The sequence below is a fragment of the Strix aluco genome, chromosome 2, assembly GCF_031877795.1.
Source record: "Strix aluco isolate bStrAlu1 chromosome 2, bStrAlu1.hap1, whole genome shotgun sequence".
NCBI lineage: Eukaryota > Metazoa > Chordata > Aves > Strigiformes > Strigidae > Strix > Strix aluco.
In genome coordinates this window covers 78,059,702-78,078,915 of record NC_133932.1, presented here as the reverse complement: position 1 = coordinate 78,078,915, position 19,214 = coordinate 78,059,702, and the positions used below count along the sequence as shown (strand labels likewise).

Below are 19,214 nucleotides of genomic sequence, written 5' to 3'. Positions count from 1 at the left end.
TAATCCAGCTCTTCTCCTGAGACCCTTAGTGTTGAATGTGTGATGTGTGTTTGTAAACAGTATTATACAACAGAAGAATGGCAGAAGTGTCATTACAGCTACTCTGATCTACACTTTCTTCAGAACTCAGAATTTTTGCTCTTCACCTAGAAATATTTTTGTGTAAAGATTATGGGATGATTTTAAAAAAAAATTATTTCTGGATAAACATATCGGCATTCAAGTCAGAAATTGTATTCCTCTGATCAGCTGTATATTGGAAGAAAATATGACAGAATTTGCAAAGTTTTTCTAGACTTTGAGGCAAAACACTGAAGAATTAATTACTGCCTCATATTAATTAAGATAACAATGCAAAACCCTTCATTAGAAGCGTAGGAAAAGTTCTTCCTTGGTCCTTGGAGAGAATATTATATGCAAGCCCTGTTGTGTGGGTTGCAAGGTGTCACTGGAATTTATATGCATTACTTGTCTAATTGCAGTAAATGTAGCATGTCCAGATAGGTTTAAAAGTTGGATGGCTGTTTGTTACTTGCTGGAAATCACTTGAAACCTTGCTACTCAGAGGCAGCTGTTCACAGGTCCTTCACCTCTCCCCAGAGATAGCTGGAAGACTCTGTTGTTGGACCTTGTCTTTTATGGCAGAAGCAGTAAACATGACAGGTTGTTTGGGAGCCATCTGTTTTAAAATGGTTGCTGCTTTGTATGCAGTAATGAACTTGAGATCAGTTTTCTGTCTGTCTTCATAGTAACAGCCTTGTTTGGTGTCACAACAGGTGGAAGTTGATGGGATGAAACTAAACGTGACCGGCGAGTGGAACCTGGCTTCACCCTTATTGTCTGTCACCGTTGATGGCACTCAGAGGACTATACAGGTAAACTCACCAACCCTTCAGTTGTAGATCTGAGATAACCAGAAGCCTTTGGGTATACAAATAATACTGATACATGGGGTCTAAACTTGCTGCATCATAAAAATTATGTGATGTTGTGCAAATAACATAATCTTTCTACTTTGAATACATCCAGAGTAGAGTGAACTTGTCTCAGAGCTACTTATCTAGAGTTTTAAATCTTTCCTTTAAAGAAAAGTTGCTTATTTTGCTTAATGGCTATAGGAGGTATAGTTTCTTAATCACTTAAGAAATAAAGAATGGATTACTGTAAAAAAACCCAAAACCTAAACGCAACCAAAACCCAGTAAAATGACACTCTTCCTCATATTTGAATCATGTCATTTTTCCACTTTTGGGCCTTTGCAGTTTGAAAATCACAGAACAGTGCATCTCCCATGTAACATGGCTTTTTATATACTTTTGTAAAATACTAGTTCATGATTTGAGTAGAAAACATCACAAACTTGTGTGGCTCTAAGAAAAGAGAACTAAAAAGATTAATTTATTCTTTAGTGTATATTCTTTCCTTCTGACCACTAATGTGTTTGAAACCAACTCCAAACAGAAGGGTGAACATTTAACTGCCTTGTAAATTTTCTGAAGGTATTGCTAGTCAGCATTTATATATTTGTTGATAAATAATTTATTTATAAATATCTATTGATCCTGGTAATAGTGAAAGGAAGAGAAAAAAAAAAAAAAACTTCTGGAGCTATTGAAAGTATTTTTCTATGTACAACATTGTCTATTTCCTAGACATTTATCAGTGGTACAGTGGTCAGAGTTCTGATAATTTACAGTGAAATGTGTAAATTTATTTCTTCATTTTCGTTCCTGGTAAATTACCCATCTAGAAATATTATTTTTGCTTTGACTGAATTTAAAAGACTGCAACTTGAAGATAAAAAATACTGTATATTTAAAGGTTAGTATTTACTGAGAGTGAAATTTTCATTATGTGCCCAAGTAAATTCTGGAGTTAAGTTTTTAGGTTTATTGGAAGGCTAATGCCAGCTTTGGGGCTTGTGTATGTCTAAAATAATTTTTTATTTAAAACTGTATTTTTATATTTTAATACTCATCCATTTTGGTGCTATTTTATAAAGTATGCTCCTAATTTTGAATAGGAAACAATACTGATGTATAAATATATAAAATCTGTCTAGAAGAAAAGCATTATGTTTAGAGTGAATAACCATATTCAGAAGGCCTCACTGCAAACTATATAATAACTATATGGCTGGATACAGATCTCGGAGTATAACTAATAGTAGTAAGACCAGTTAACTAAAAGTGTCATATTTGAACTGGCACATAAAATTAGTTTCAAAATTAACGATCGTGAGATCTGAACATGCGTTCTTCTAGGAGCTGAGCCAGCAATAGTGTTACTTGCACTCCCTGAGTATGACCAAAGTGTATGAAATACTGCAGGGCTAGCCACAGCAACAAGCAATGAGCTCTGGCTGCGTGGTATCTATCCAACAGAATGTGGAATAAGCACATATGTTGTTTCTTTCTCAGATTTTATCTATAAGTCTTTGCTTTTAGCAAATAAACCCAGTAGCTTGAAAAGTTATTAATCTTCTAGTGTATCTATGTAAATTTATGGGAACCTTAAACTTGACCTCTGATATCCACTCACTGGAATCTAAATTGGTTTTTTGGTTATATATTTCTGTAGACTTGCCCCACTGCAAGAACCAAATTAGACAAGTGTATTTCTGTAGGTCAATTTGTCTTCAAAAGCAATTGACCCCTGAGTCTTGAAGTATCTTCTTTCAGCAAGACTTAGCCCTAGAGCCATTTAAGCAACAAATATGGATAAATCGAATAATTCCAGCTGTGCTTTATTAATTTTCAGCCAATCTAATTTCTCTTCATAGTTGGTTTCATTCTTCTAAATTTGCTCAACCATATACAGTCTTTGTGAACATTGTATTTCTTTGAAGGTTTGATTTATGCACCTTCGGCTCGATCCTGCAGTCTGGCCCCAATCCAGCAAAGCACTTAAGCATAGAAGCAGGAAATAAATAATTTTAAAATGTTTTGGTTTAAAATGTATTTATGTAAATTATAGTCTAGACATTGAAATTGTTGCATATCTGTCGCACATTTAAAAATAAGTAATTAAGCATGCCTCTGTATTTCCACTCTTCTGCTAAAGGCTCAGTGTGTATTAGAGCAAAGCAGAGTGCCAACTCTGCCACAGAGTTAAGAAGGCCTATGAGTTTAAAAACCATGTTTTCTAAGACTGTTTCTAGAGTATGGGACCTGGGAATACATCTGAGTGCCTGAGGAGAGGTATATGCCCTGGTCACAGTCTGTCTAGGGCATATCAGGGCACAACTAGGATGTGTGGCAGCCCCCTCCCTCCCGCTTTTGTTTCCTTTGCGAAGAAGCCCATCTGTGTGCAGCAGATGGGCACTGCAGAGTGCCTGGCCAGGTCCCCAGATGATAGAGGGACCAGAACCCTGGGGTATACTGCAGGTCCATTTGGCTGCAGCATAAGGGCTCTGAAGTCTTTGTGCTGCTTTGGATTACTGTGAAATCCATAGGATGCTATACAAGTGATGAACTGATGAAAACTAGGGATCATTTGAACAAGAGATTTCTGAGATTGCAGTCTCAGTGTGGGCAGACCCCACAGCATTTCTTGAAGTACACAGATTCCGTCATGGTTTTTTGTTGTTGGTTTTTTTGATAGTTCCTCGGCTAATCCCAGTTTCTTGGCATTTTCTTCACTTATGACTACACTCTACCTCTCATTTGGGAGGCTGAATTTAATGCATTGTGAAGTGTAGGATTTTGCTCACCAAGCAAATGAAAGTTTTGTGTGCAGAAATACTTTGCCAAAATGGTTTTCCCTACCTGTTTTCAAAGATGTTAGTGGCTCAGAATCTGAGTTACACCTAGGTGTTGTGAATTTGGACTCGGCTTTGCTGAAAATCAGAGAAATAACTGTAGGCATGTGGTTACAATGTCTTCTTGAGGATTCAGATCTGAAGGGATTGGCTGTTATTTAATTGAAAACACATATTTAAAATACATTTGTATATAAACCATGATTTGAATATCATATGGCCTTTCAGGCAATATTTACAGTAAAAATAAATAAATAAATGAGGTTCTTAATGAGTCTTGTGATGAGTGAGTGGAAAAGAGGAGGTTGGTTGACTTGTGGAAAAGAACCATAAGAACTCCAGTGGAAACTGGAAGGGAGAATGGTGGTTCAGAATGGTATACTGGAAAGTAACAACAGTTCGAAAAAGGCAGCTGGCATTTTTTGGGACAATGTGGGCATTTTTATCACTCTCTTTGCTCCCATGTACAAGTAAGCTGGATTTCAGTGAGCCCTGTCCCTGCAGAAGTCATCATCTATGACCTCTTCTCTCTCCCTGTGCATGTGAACTGGGGAGCAGGTAGAAGGAGAGAAAGGAGGAATAAGTTGCCTTTTCCACAGAGCTGAACATCTCCTTTTATTCCCTCATGTGAACCAGAATCTAAGGGGACCTCAAGATAAATCACTGAATCCATGGAGTCCAGCGAGGGACTTGAACCTAACTGCAAATCTGTTCTTAATACAAGGAGGTGTTTTCTACTGGGACACTGGACAGGAAGATCAGGTATCTGCAGAGAGAGCAGGTTGCCCAAGATAATAATGCATGTAGGAGATCCTCAAAACCTCTCTGCTTTGGCACTGCTTGTGTTTGGGCAAGTCCTCAAAAACCACTCCACCAACCATTCAAATTCTGAGGCTGCTCTATGGCAACACCACATGGACAAATTTTACAACTCCTTAGTGCTGTTAAATGCTCCGCTTTCATTGATCCCATCATCAGCAACCCATCCTTATATATACCATTTACTTGCAGACAGTTCCCTATAGCAAAAGGATTCTGAGCCAGAATAAATTATTTGTCACCATCTTTTACCAAACTTTTGTAGCTCTTCTTCGTATCATATGCACTCAGCCTTTCTGCTGGCGTGTTGTCCACCCACGCTGGTCTCACAGCTCTGCTAGCTTGCTGTAATGAAACCTCTCACCTCTAAAGGTAGTGCAGGTATTCTGCCTGGAGCCTGGTAAACTCTTGGTGACTTTTGACAGCTTCAGCAAAGCAATTTTACAATGGCACTGGTGATGCCTTCTCTTTGTATTTCCTGGCTTTCAGAGGATTGGTCTCTGCTGAACTGAAGCTCAGTAGGACATAGACAAAACTCAATTGGACAAGGTCCTGAGCAGCCCAATATTACTTTGACATTAGCCTTGCTTTGAAGAGGTAGATTTCCAGACGTCCCTTGCAGCCTAACTTTTCTGTGACTGTTAGACATCCAAAACTCTACGGTAAAAAGGTCTTTATCAGTCACAGCGAGGTGTAATTAAGAGAGTAATGGAGTTACTAAACAAGAACATGATCCTGTAAAGCTGAAATCATCAGTCTCAAGCTCAAGTGTTATTGTGAATGAAATAGATTAAGATTTATCAGTGGTGTTTTCTCTTCTTACAGTGTTACAGGGAATTCAGTGATGGCATCACTTATTTTTCATTTCATTTATTTATTGCCTCAACAGTTGCAGCAGGAGGAGCGTATTCTACATTCTGGGATATGACAAATTGAAGTGCTTCTCTGATACAATGTTTCTTTTGATTATTATTTTGGTCTATAATAACAGAAAAAATGAAAATGCTGTAGGTTATGAAGCCTTTGTTCCTGGGAAATGTCTGACAGGAGAACAAAGCCTATGCCCAAGTATTCATTTCCTTCAACCCCATGGAGACTTTTTTCAAACATATGTGAAATATTTTTTTTTTAGAAAAATTACCTATATGTATTTTTTTTTTACTGTTTTGAGATCTCAGATGTAATCTGTGATAATGGTATATTATATAAGTTTCATGTCTAAAGTACCATTACTTCAGCACACTCATTTTCTTAAACTCTGGAAATGATTTTGGGGAGCTTTAGTGAGTGGTGTACATTAAGACTGCTCGACAGTCTATTCTTTAGTGCTGTGCAATTCCTGCACACGCTCTGCTGTTGTCATTTCCCCATGATTTCAGAATTATTTTTGCTCGGTTGTCTCTAGAAGAGGGACACACAATGATTTGCAAACAGGGGCAGACATTTGGATATGCTCTATCCAAATAGCTGTACTGTTGGGTAAAGAAAAGCCAGAGTGTGAGCCCCAGTACTGAATTCCTGATGGCCCATACTGATTAACTGGTAGATCTCTCCCTGGCAGATCTCTCACTGGCGCTATTTCAGTCTGTTCCAGTTGTGGCTGACCGAGACAAATCTGGTACAGGTTTATGCCATGCTGTATAGACCTAAGCAGTGGGACTGATACAGTCATTGCCACTTGGCTTTGGGACCAGGCGTCAGTCCATGGCCTCCTTTATTTAGCAGTATAGAAACACGGGCTACTTGTGTTTTCCTGTTTTCTCATCCAGCCACAGTCATCTGACAAAATGGAGCTCGGCCTTGAAACTCCAGAAATGATCAGTGGATATAATACAGAGAAACTGATATTTATCACCTCACTTGACACTCTCTTAGCATTTGAGACAAGTACAAACAAGCTCTCAAATATCCCTGGTAAAAGACAAATACAAAAAGACAAATATGCCTTGCTGTGTTTCAGGCTTTTAAATTTTTTTGGAAAGTATTAATATGTGTTGGTCAGGGCACTGTTATTGTTGTTAATTTTTTCCCTGCAGTTGCACAGAGAATGATAGATTTTGGCAAGTTGCTTATTGCAGGTTGATCATTGCCTAATAATTGCTGTGGCAGTGTCCTTTAGCTTTATTTGAATTCCTCCTACTCCCTGTATTGGAAGAGACCATGAGCAGTTGATCCCTACCCTCTGTGTCCATGCTGCTTGTATCCTCACCCTCACTCAGTTGCCTCTTTTCAGTGCTGCAGAGTTGTTCCTTGCAGAGAAGCCCGTCTTTGTGTGGCTCTCTGAACATCTTCCATTTCTGTTATCTCCATTCTGAGCTGTGAGGACTAGAACTGTGCTCAGTGTTAAAAGCATGGGCAAAACCTTGACTTTGTAGTACCATAACTTAATAGTGTTCACTGATTTGTTATCTGTTCTCGTTACTAATTTCAAATATTTCCTTTGGCTTTTTTAACCAAAAGCAAACACGGAGCTGATGTTCTTACTGAATTATCACTTCTGGTTGGTAGCAGCTGGGGTGGACAAGGAAAGAAAGATAAACTCTTGGCAAGGAGAACTTGCCAAGAAACTTTGAAGCTGTGCAGCGTTCTAGAGCACAGATATTGATGTCCTGGTGTCACCCTTGGCAAAAAATGTAGCTGCTGTTGTGTGTGTGGGTGGATCCTTCCTAAAGGATCAGACACAGAAGCAGAGAAGAGTCATAGTTAGAAGAAATTCTGAAATGTCATCAGCATGCATGATTCAATGCATATCTTCTAGGTGTACTTGGAAAGACCTGAGTGATCTGCTATAGATAATTATTAAATAATTTAACTTGTTGAGTTTGTGAGATTCTGTACAAGAGAACTAGTAATTGTGCCACTTAGGTTTCATTATTTGATCACGGGTGATCTAAGGAAGGACTGAGACTTCTTTTATTTCCAAAGGTTGTAGGGAAAGGGAAGGTTTACTAAAACTGGCCTTTTTGGTACTGTTTGCTGTAATTGTCAATGACGCATATTAAAACAAACATTACTATTATGGCTTCATTGACATGGGTGCTTGCCAAAATTGTTAAAATTATTACTTTTTAAAATGAATCCTGAGTATACTTATAGCCTATACAACAGCAGTATGGCCAGCTCCTGAGTCATGAAGCCTTTAAAAATATCAGATATCCTTTACTGTCATACCAGTATTTGTATTAATGTAATTGTACTACTGGCATACCAGTATTTGTATTAATGTCTACTTTAAATAGCAAGTACCTGAATCTCATGAATGATCTGCAATTCGTGTGAAATCAGTTTAACTGAAGGCTGACTCTGCACTCTTGTCCATGGTTCAAATGGAGAATGTGTGAAGGGAAGGGGAGAACTCAAGGAGATAAAAGATCATGAAATTACAGATTACTACTGTCTTTTTTTTTTTTTTAAATTGAGCAGCAGAAGCAAAAAGCACACACCACCACTCTTACTGATTCTTTCATGACAAATAATTTTTTTTTTTTCTCATCCGGGAAGGAAATGAGTGATCAGCTGCTTTGCCCAATCAATCCCCCTGGAATTTATTGTTCGCTTTTCAGAGAGAGGTCTCCCACAATAAAGCTCTATCTGCAAACAACAAACTTCTCCCCTTCTTTAACCTAATGGGATTAGTTATATCCTGTGCTACTCAAGGGGTTAATCAAATAGCGTTAGTTGTCACATATCCTATGCCATATTTTTTTCCAAAGGAACTATAAATGTTAATGATAGACTATATTCAGGATGAATAAATATAAGGATTCTGTATGTGTCCAAAGACCAAAGCATTGTATTCAGTTGTTGACAGACACTGTAGTTTTGTGATATCTCAACCTTGAAAGACAAGAAATGGTTCTCTTGAACATGGTAACACATTCAGAGAGCAAAGGGGAAGGAAGAGCAGGGGCATCAAAGAGTGAGAAAGGACTATGGATCCTGCAAAGAATGTCTCAGGGCAGTCATAAACATTATTAGATCTAGAATCACATGGCAGCATATTACTTGTACACTGTCTCCCTATAAGAGCAAAACATATTACGGCATGTCAAAATAAGGGTAAAGTTTCTAAAACTTTTAGAAATTTTGTGATTTAATGTCATAACAGCAACATTTATAAGTTCACAGGGAGAACTAAACTCTTCATTATTGTAAATAATTTTAAATAGCTGGAAATGTTGTGATGGAGTAAATGTCCTTTAGGTTCATTCTTTACCAACACCAAATAAACAGTCTTTCCTGTGGGGGGTTTTTTGGTGGTTGATTTGTTTGTTCTAAAGCCTCTCATCCACTGCTTTATAACACCTATCTACCTCAGGGCATGCTTGAAAGGCACTCTATGTATATGTAATAGCAATACTGCAGTGGTATTAATATTAAATATTTGCATGCCTAAAGCTTGGCAAAAAGAAGTAACAAGTGACATTAACATTGGGTATCACCTGAAGAAATATTGGGAAGGATCTGTGTTTCCATTTTCTGTTCGTGAGAGGACAGAGATTCCTAAGCCACCTACTGTAATTAAATCCTAGGCATTAAGACAACAGTTCTTTTAAAAGTAGTAATATGGTTCCTCAACCTCTTAGAAACTGCACCTGCACCTTTATTTGTGTGGATTGATGCCCTGAAAGCCATTCATGCTGTGTTTAACATCTGGATTTGTACTGTTTGGGAATGGATTCCATTTAGTCCCTGAGAAAGGACTGAGGTAGCTTGCAACAGGTGCTGGGAGAGACCAGTATTTCCACATCCTGGCAGGATTCTTTTTAAAGGGAAAGACTACTTCAGCGTAGTACAATTTATGCCAGTCTTAGACATCTTTCACATGTTAAAATGCTTCATGTGCAGCAGGACTTGATGATCTTGTTCCCCACTGGGTGACTGCTACCCTTGTAAGAACCTAGAGAATGTGGACATGCCTGAGGAAGAACAGCTAACTGAGGTTTCACTTACTATAGTGTGACCTAAAACTGGTAATGGCTAAGGGTAGAGCAGTGCACCAAATTGGGCTAAGTTTCCATCTGTATTTTAATGCACCAAGGGGAGGAAATGATGGCACCACCATTGGTGAACACTAAATTGTGACAAAAGTAAAGTGATCCCCTAAGTGAAAAGTCTTGTGAAGCTGCATGAGTCTGAACATACAGTGCAATGTAGATAGTCTCCAACATACAAGAAAGCTTGGTGACATTGCTAGTTTGGGCTTACATCACTAGACAGGGATTTTGCACAGTGGAAAGGGAGTGCTGAAATGGAAGTTCTGCTTTTTGCAAAGGTTCTAGGAGGAGAGGGGAAAGGAGATTGATAAAGCCAAACCAATCCTCCCATTTTGACAAGAAGATGACTTCACAGTTTCACAGCTACTTCTGCAGCTTTCTCCTCCTCTCTGCCTCAACCATGGGACTACAAAGATGGGAGTGACATAAGTGAATGATGGAGCTTTCCAGATGTCTGAGTGCCCTCATGTACACAAAATCTCATAGATGAGGTACTAGCAGATGATTCTGCTATAACTTTACAAGGTGAAATACTGTGGGGTTTTGCCCTGACTTCCCTGTTGTGGGAATATTTTTTTTTTTTCTAATTAAACCTGTCTGGAGGTGATTCTGGAGGTGATTCTGGCCTGTAATTTGCTAAGTTGAATTTTCAAATATTTATAAATACTGGCCAAAAAGTGGATAGCATCCTCCATTTGTCATTCATGGCATAAGATGTTCAGAATTTCTAGTAGTGAGCAGTTGAAGTAAAGCAATAGGGGCTGCAAGAACTTCTGCATTCTGAAAAACAGCACTATGCTGGGAAACCAATGTTTCACTCAAAATTTTATCTATATCTATAGGTTTTCTGGGCTTGTTATTTTTTTTGTTCTGTATAGTCTGATACATGTTGTCAGACTGTTAATGTAGACATGCCATGGTTTGAAAAAGTTGCAAAAAATGTTGGCCAAATGACAATCTGTACATTTTCTGTAACAAATGGTCTCCAGCTTTACGTTCAACAAATAAAGGTGATATATAGTAGCTCAAGATAAATGTGTTTGAGAAACTTATATATATGATTTCGTTAGCCAGTTCACATTCATTTTCACTTGACGCGTTACTTTTTCATTTGTAAGAAAAGCAAAAAAATTGCTTTTGGTCTGTTGGAGTTTCTTTGTTTTGGTGTCATTCCTTCCCTGCAGCTGCTCCCCTCCAGTAGTTTGGAGAGCCCAAGATACCAGAAGATTTGTGGAAAATACTCTGAGATCTTGTTGTTGTCTAATAATGTCTATGTCAGTTTAGACTCTCTTTCAATAATATATATTTTATGTTTGGCTGAGCTTCTTTATCCTTCTTTGTGTAAAGGTTGTTATCATTTTTATCTGCAAGTGCTCATCCACTGCAGGCTTAATGCAAAGCTGATTGTAATCCTACTGCATCTCTTACAATGAATAGATCATTGATACCCAACTAAGTGGAAATAATTTCCTATGGCAAAGCAGAAGAATTTAAAGTCATATCACACTAACCTCTGGTAATTTACTGGGATTTACAGATTAAAATGATTGTTTGTGAAATGACTGTGGTATAGCATACACTTAAGATAGAGGAGAAAAATCAAACATATTTTGTGTGATTATATACACTTGTCTATTTTTACATGCGTACATAAGCATTTTGTTTGCATATACGTAGCATATGCAGTATAGCATACTGTAACCTGTGTAAAAATACATATAATGTTTATGTAACACATCCGTTTTGACAGCTTTGAGCCTGCAGATGGATTTTTTGAAGTTGTGATATTTTATTTTTCAGATTTGATTTAGCCTGTTACTTTCTCATAAGGAAAAAAATGATACTTTTAACTCAAGCTAATTAAGTTTATCAGTTGAATCAACCGAAGAGCACTGGTTATGTCTAGGATCATGTAATTGATGCCAACAATGTAATCTTACTGCATTGGCAGGTAAACATGCAGTGCTGTTTTGTCTTTGTTCAAATGGTAGACCTTCCTTGCTTTTCGGTGTAAACCTCCTTGTAAATAATTTGCAATTTATTAGGAAAACAATGTCAATGCATATAATTAGCTATTCTCTTTTGTTACTTCTATTTGATTACTTTCCTGCTATCACATGCAATATGAAACCATCTATTATGAGGTATAGAATATGTAAATATCTAACTTTACAAGAGAAATTGGAGACCGGTCCTTTTTCTAAAGAGGTGGAAAATAAAAGAATAATTGTTAACCATGTCCTTTCATTTTCTTGAAAACATCAATTACATTTACAAATCCCAGAAACACAAGCCCACCAGTGGAACAGAAATAACTCCTTTCAATATGCTTCAAAAAATCTAATCACATCTAACAGCTGAAATTTATTTACAACTGTAATTTGAAACATTAATTATGATAATGTGCTGACTTCTTTTGTAACATGGTTCTCAAAAGCCTGGCAGTTCTCTTTTTGGTCTTGATGTAACATATGTTTTGTGACTTGGAGAATTTCTCTACCTTTCTTTCTTGTTTTTGTTTTTTTGAAATATACCCAGAAGAGGAGTTTTTTTCTCCTGTGTTTGTTAAATATTTTCCTCATCTTCCCCATTATTCCGCCCCCCCCCGCCCCCCCCCCCCCAGCTGTTAATTTAAGAGATGGATTTTAGTGACTGACTGTTAACGCAGTCAATGACTGAATGTATTTTGGACACACCAAACAGTAGAAGTGAAGATTTACTATACTGTGATACCAGTACACTTCAACAGCATCAGAGCAGGAAAAAGCTGCTTGTGTCTTTTGTCTTGTATTGAGACTATGGCTTTAGTAGGTGGCTTCTTGATATGCATATATATTTGGCCTTATTAAATTGGTTATTAAATTATTTTTGAAAGGGCTTGGTTATTGCTATGCTAGCTTATTTGATTGTGAGTAAAGAGAATCTGTGTGAGGAAATACTTTAATGATTTGGTTTTCATTTGTGAAAAATAAGTCAAGTGGTCAAGAATACCTGGCTTTACTTTGAAAGCCTTTAAAGAAAATGACAAAAGGGCTCTATTTTTCTTTTTTTTTGTGTATGTGTGTTTTGTTTTGTTTTTTAAGTTGTGTTTTTCTGTGTGACAGGGAGATTAGCCAAAAAAATGGAATTTTTATTAGGACATGAAAAGGTCTCTAATGACCCTTGAAAGCGGACAAAAGGGTAGCACAATAAGTGACAGAACTCTAACGAGGGTGGAGGGCATTCCAGGAAAAAAAGAAATTAAATCCTTTAATTTTTTTCGGCTTGCCATTTTCTGACAGCTTATCAAGTGGTTGGGACTTGTTTGTTTTGGCATGTGGTTCATTCATTGTAGGCAGCCGGTACTTTGTTCTTCTTTGTGGTTTCCAAAACCTGATTGTGTTTATCCTAGACTGTGGGAAAAGTGTATATTCCTGTTTCCTTTATAAAAGTAAACGTCAGGTTTTGTATGAAATTTTATTTCCCATATTTTCCATTCCATTAATCATTATTGTTGAAATATGTCAGGCTTTGGCACATCATCCTTTGTTTTCATATGATTGTACAGATTGCAATGTCAGTGTGTGACCTGTTAAGTCAAAAAATAAGCATATTTGGGCTGTAGTAATTATTACTTCATAAAGTGTAGCTGAGGAACATGCACCATTATTGAAAAGGGACCAGGATTTAATTTATCGCTATTAAAATTGTTTTGAGGGATATCTAGCTATTGTTGTATGAAACTTTCTCACTTAGTCTAGAGAAGACAAGACTAAAGGGAGCCATGGTAATGGCTCTTCACATACGTGTAGGTAAAGAGAATAATCTGTATTTCCTGTCTGATGAAAAAGAGGAGAGTTAATGTGCTGCAGTTGCAGTAAGGTTTATTTTACTCAGATATTAGGAAAAACTTCCTAATGACAAGGTTGCTGAACACTGAGATAAATTACTTAGGGAGACTGTGAAATCTCTGCAATTGAAAGATTTTAAGAATGGATTAGACACACATTGTTCGGGAGTGACACAGGTGTGTTTTGATTCTGCTGGGGGTACTAGACTAGAAGATATCTCAAGATGATTTGTAGCCCTGTTCCTGGGATTCATTGTCTTTAAAATGCTGAAGATCTCCGTGCAGCTCTTTGAAATTTATATTCACTTTCTCAAATCTGTGCTTCTGTATTTGTATGGACGCCTGTCATCATGTAAGTGTTAGGGCTGTGTTCCGTGACTAGGGCCCTGATTTTGGGTCTGTATGTGCTGTAATTTAACAGCAGGAAGAAAAAGAGAGAAAAAACTTTTCATATTGAAGGAGGACACAATTCACAAGAAGAAAGAATTATTTGTGGTTTGCATATTTAGATTATGGATAATACTGTGTTAAATCAATAACATATTTTCTTTCGCATTATCTTGTGGCTTACTGACAATGTAATATTTGAAGGCTGTTTAATAACTTCAATCAACTCCTGAACCACAGTAGGTGACCAGACATTTCATAAGGTCTTTCTTTTTTTTCTGTTTTCAAAGTAGCATCATTGGAGGTTTGCATTTAAAAAAAAAAAATAAAATGTCTCTCATTAGGAGAGAATGAAGATAATACTAAATGTGAGTAACAGGAATACAGAATCACAGATGTTTAGAGAGGGCAGAAGCCTCATTATTCATGACATTCATCTTTCTGCAAGCCCAAGGTTTTTCTGTGTTGTACTTGGCCATATTTGTTTTCATTGTTCTTCAAAAATAGATTTTATTGAGTTGACTGAAACAAAACCATAATCTGAGCTGCAATACGAATTAGACTTCTAGTACTGAAACTGTTGAAGGAAATGGTTTTATCTGGTTTATGTATAGATCTGTGTACTCAGTTTTGATTACAGTGATGTGACACACATAAAATGGAATGATTTTACATTCTGGAGACACTTCTAATCGTTTTTTGCATCCTTTTTTTCAGCGGCTTTCTCGGAATGCCTCTGGAGATACAAACATTCAGTTTCTAGGCACAGTGGTAAGTATGTATAACTGTTGTCAAGAGTTTTTGGTAGAAGAATATGATGTAAACAAAAAATAAGTAAATTACACTGGCAGCACATTTATGCTTGTATTATGTGTAAATATTCTGAGCTTAACAGGTGAATTTAGGCAGATTTCTGAAGCTCACTTCCAAGGCATGGTGCACGGTATCTTCATTCCACATTTCAACTGATTCAAACCTGTCTGTGTTTCATTTACAAGGGCTTTAAGAGTAACTGGTTGTAGACTTGTAAGCTTATTGCAACATACTGAGGTTTGATCTACATCAGGATCAAACCCACTCTTCCCCACCACCTCAACTTTCTGATCTCTGTTGCTTCACCGTACCGTGTACCCTCACATCCCAGAGGTGAGTCAGTAACTGTCTTATGAAAAGACTGTTTAGTAATGCAAAGTGTTATGTCCTTTTCTCACTCCAACCAAATGTGGTAGCTCTGTAGTTCTCGAAGATTTTGGTTGCTGGAGAGAAGTATGCTTAAAATCCTAATCAGATTTTATACCATTAGACAGAATTTACTTAATAAAGTAGATTTTTTTTCATCTGCTGTTATCTGGAGCAGTCATGTATAATATAGAGACTAGTTTTGTGTTAGGTGATGGATGCTTATAAACATATATGTGATTGAAGCAGCTTCCAGTTCTATGATTTGCATGATTAAAATGCAATCATTGAATTTTTCCAAGTTCCTTATGCAGCTTAAAATAGTTCTGAAAATGAAACGACATTGAAGTATCCTCTAAAATAAGTTGTCCTGATTGCTGCCAACAGGTTTCCCTGTAGTGACATTAACCGTGAAAAGTCTAGGAATGAAATGTTCTCTTTAGAATTCAGTCCGAACAACTCTGTGCACTATATGTTTTGAACAGAAGTAAATTAAGATTGCATATGATAATGCTTTCATTCTACTTATTTGTGGTTAGTTCTTCTACAAGTCCTATGAAGCCATTTTTTGGGAGGTATACAAGAATACCTGTAGATTTGCATGTTGTTTTTTAGAGGTGAAAAGTGCCCCTGATTTTTTTGCTTCTATAAATATATCTTTATATACGCATGTATATTTATTTGTCTTATTCAGTATCAAGCAGAGCAGCAGTTACAAATAAGACATAAAATAAAAATTTTGTTCTGCACTGTTGTGTTTGTAATGATGCTTCAACTCTGGAGTTGCATCCTGCATATGTGAGATTGCTGCTAGCTGACTGATAGTCTTTGTGTGAGAAGAAAATAATTACTCCAAGTAGATAAGATATAAACACAGATGCAACTTGATAAGAAAATACTGAAAAGATTTTAATTGATCCCCTGTAAGTGGGTGCTGTAACAGAGAAAATTCTGATTAAGTGTGTATTTAGTGGCATTAAAAATTAAATTTGTTAAGTTAGATATGAAAACATTTTGTATTCATGTGTTAGAAGTGCTCCAGAGTCTCACAGACTAGAACTCTTGTGCTGGGCCTTGTGCAACAGCAAAAGAAGACAAAAGAGGGTACAGTACTGATGTGCTTTTAGCTTTGAAAAATTGATGATGAAACAGGTAATGGATTGTAATACATACGAGATGTTACTGACTAGCTCCTGTGTGTTTATTGGATCATAGTTATTTTGGGAAATCAAGTATGTGATTACAGCTAAAATTCTCAAGAGGTCTAAACAGAAAAGCCTGTAGTACTCTATCCATGATTTTTTATTTAATATAAATTATGCACATATCTTGCTGATCAAAACCGGAGAGAGAACTTCTCAGAACAGGGTGGAGAAGCAGTAATGAAGTTGTCTTCCCAGGGTTTGCTCCAGTACCAGTTTTTCCACAGAATTGAAGCTAGAGTCTGCACCTGTGTTCCTATCAGTTCCTCTAGCCTACTGTCCTTCTCTTCTCCCTAAGTCCCTTTATTTAATTTGTCCTTCGCTCCTTTAACATCCTTGTACTCTTGTGATTTCAACTTAATACACTCATTTTAGGTAATGGAGGGGAAGGGTGGGTTTTCCTTACAGTGATATGCCTTACAAATTGCCTACACCTATAGCTACAGAGTCTATATGTGTGTATCTGCATGTGTATGTGTACACACACACATATGTCCAGAGAAAAGAGTATCATCTTAATGAAGGTCCTAGAAATATGTTTTGGGCTCACCATTACATATCTCTTACTAAACCTTTGCTAACATAGAAGTGCAGTCAAGATAATAAGGGTTTGAAAGGAGTATTTAGCAGCAAGAAACTCCTGATTGCTCATTATTATTATAATGTATTGTTATCAATGTAATAAACAGCTTGTGAAAGTATTGCTCTGCTCTTTTTCTTCATAGTAGAAAACGTTAGGGATGATAGCTTTGAGCATTCTGTGTTACTTTTGACAAGGGACAAATGTTGATGGCACTTCAGTGGTGGCAGGCAGTGTGGTGCTACTGAGTGTACACACTGCTGACCTGTCCATCAGAACATATTTTTAGAACCAGCTGATCAGGAGCACAGCTCCCTGGCCTGTCAGGAGGACATCAGCTTCAATAAATGGCTTCACTTGATTTTTTGACATTGGACAGTAGAAACAATTCTGCTACTGTTTTCTGATAAAACACAAGCCCCTGCTTCAGGAAGCCAGCTGACACTGAGGAAAAGTGAAAGGTATGCTGCTTTATTAGAAACATCCTTGCTGTCCCGGTTAGCTAGATGGAGGGCAGAGAAAGCTACATTGCAGCAGAAAAGCAACAGTTTAATATGAATTCTGCTGTGTAACATATGGTAAACATGTGGACAGTAAGACAAATGTTTCTGTTAGTGTAGCAGCATATTTCTGTTATTTGAGAGGAGAACAGGAAAAATAATGTTGCTTTCCCCAGTGAAATCATAGCCTTGAGTGCCCACTGTTAGCATCATTCGGGGATCTACATAGATTTGTAATAATATTTTTATTTGTTTCTGATCATGAGTAGAAATTCTTTGGTACTTGAACATTTCTCTTTATATTGTAGTGGCATTAGATAACTTGTTTTCTTCAAATTGTTTTTTTGGCAGAGGGTTATGAGTCTCAGATCTGATATAGATCTCATGCTAACAGAGGATGTACAGGGATGTTTCTGCCTGAGGAGCAAGCAACTTTTAGCTGTAAGAAATAGTTGTTGAGTAGGAAGCTACGCATGCTTGACAACTGATTTGGTTTCACTTTCTTGGGATGATAACATTTTGAGTCCTGATTCAGTTATTTCAGAGCAGATTATGGGTTATTGCTGTAATTGAGATTTTACATGAGTGTTTACTTATTTTTCCTCTCTGAATGTGAGTAGGTATCATGTGCTGATGGAGTCCTGCTATTCTGATGCTTTATGCTAGAATTATTCAAATAATGTATTTATTAATAGCATTACTGTAACACCAAGGAACCTTTTTGTACTATATGTTGTACAAAAAAAAAGAAGATAATACATGCCTCAGATTAATGTCCAAAACCATGCCCGAAAGCAAGAGTACCAGGAAACAAGGAGGCGGTCATTTATGGGTTGTCTCCTCTGTGTAGGCAGCTCACAGAAGTAGGTTTGTAACAAACATAGAATCACAGAATCATTTTAGGTTGGAAAAGACCTTTAAGATCATCGAGTCTAACTGTAAACCTAACACTGCCAAGTCCACCACTGAACCATGTCCCTAAGCACCACAAGTGCACATCTTTTAAATACCTCCAGGGATGGTGATTCAACCACTTCCCTGGGCAGCCTGTCCCAATGCTTGACAAACCTTTTGGTGAAGAATTTTTTCCTAATATCCAATCTAACCCTCCCCTGCTGCAACTTGAGGCCATTTCCTCTTGTCCTATCACTTGTTAATTGGGAGAAGAGACCAACACCCACCTTACTACAACCTCCTTTCAGGTAGTTGTAGAGAGCAAGGAGGTCTCCCCTCAGCCTCCTTTTCTCCAGGCTAAGCAACCCCAGTTCCCTTAGCTGCTCCTCATAATACTTGTTCTGTAGACAGAAGCACAGAGCTTCTGCTTCAGCCTCTGCAGTTCAAAAGCCCGTATGTTTGAGTAGTCTATTTAGAGGATCAAGGTCTACCCTTCATACTTCTTTTTCTAGTTAGCCTCTAGTTTCTGTCTTGTCTCTTTGTTCCACTTTCTGTTCTCTTATGTGAGAGGAATGTTTTTTGCTGGCCCACTGATGGCCCCAATCATTGCTGGTTATTCATGCCTCTGTCAGCTGGATTTCAGCAATGAAATACATCTGGACAGGCAGCTCAGCTGCAAGTATATAGAGAACTACAGATTATTATAGAAACAATAAACTTATTCTAGACTGTGTAATGGCCTCTGTAGAATTTTGAATAAAGAAATACTGTCTGTATGCTCAGATAGTGGCCTGGCTCCATCGCATCCATAATGTCATTGTCAGCTTTAGGCTGCAGGCCATGCTTGAGAGTGATGCTCTGCTGGCCTGGTGGAGCACTTTCCTCAAAAGAGACAGTCCCAGACAGTGAAGAGTCCTCAGCCACAGTGGAAAATTTCACTGTCCTCTGCTGTGGTGGTTTAGCCCCTGCCGGGGTCTGAGACCACGCGGCTGCTGCCCCTCCCCCACAAAGGGAGTGAAATACAAAGCCCCGAGACTGCGATAAGGAGAGGTTTAATACAACAGAGC

General features: G+C 37.6%; 1 protein-coding gene across 5 annotated transcripts in view; it reads left to right on the top strand.

The window, feature by feature from the left end:
- PCCA (propionyl-CoA carboxylase subunit alpha) overlaps positions 1-19,214 on the top strand; it is a 289,977-nt gene that overhangs the window by 213,606 nt on the left and 57,157 nt on the right. For all 5 annotated transcript variants that reach the window (XM_074815375.1, XM_074815376.1, XM_074815378.1 and 2 more), the window contains 2 exons: positions 777-875; positions 14,510-14,563. In XM_074815375.1, the coding sequence (XP_074671476.1) occupies positions 777-875; positions 14,510-14,563 (153 nt within the window). The remainder of the gene's footprint in view (positions 1-776; positions 876-14,509; positions 14,564-19,214) is intronic.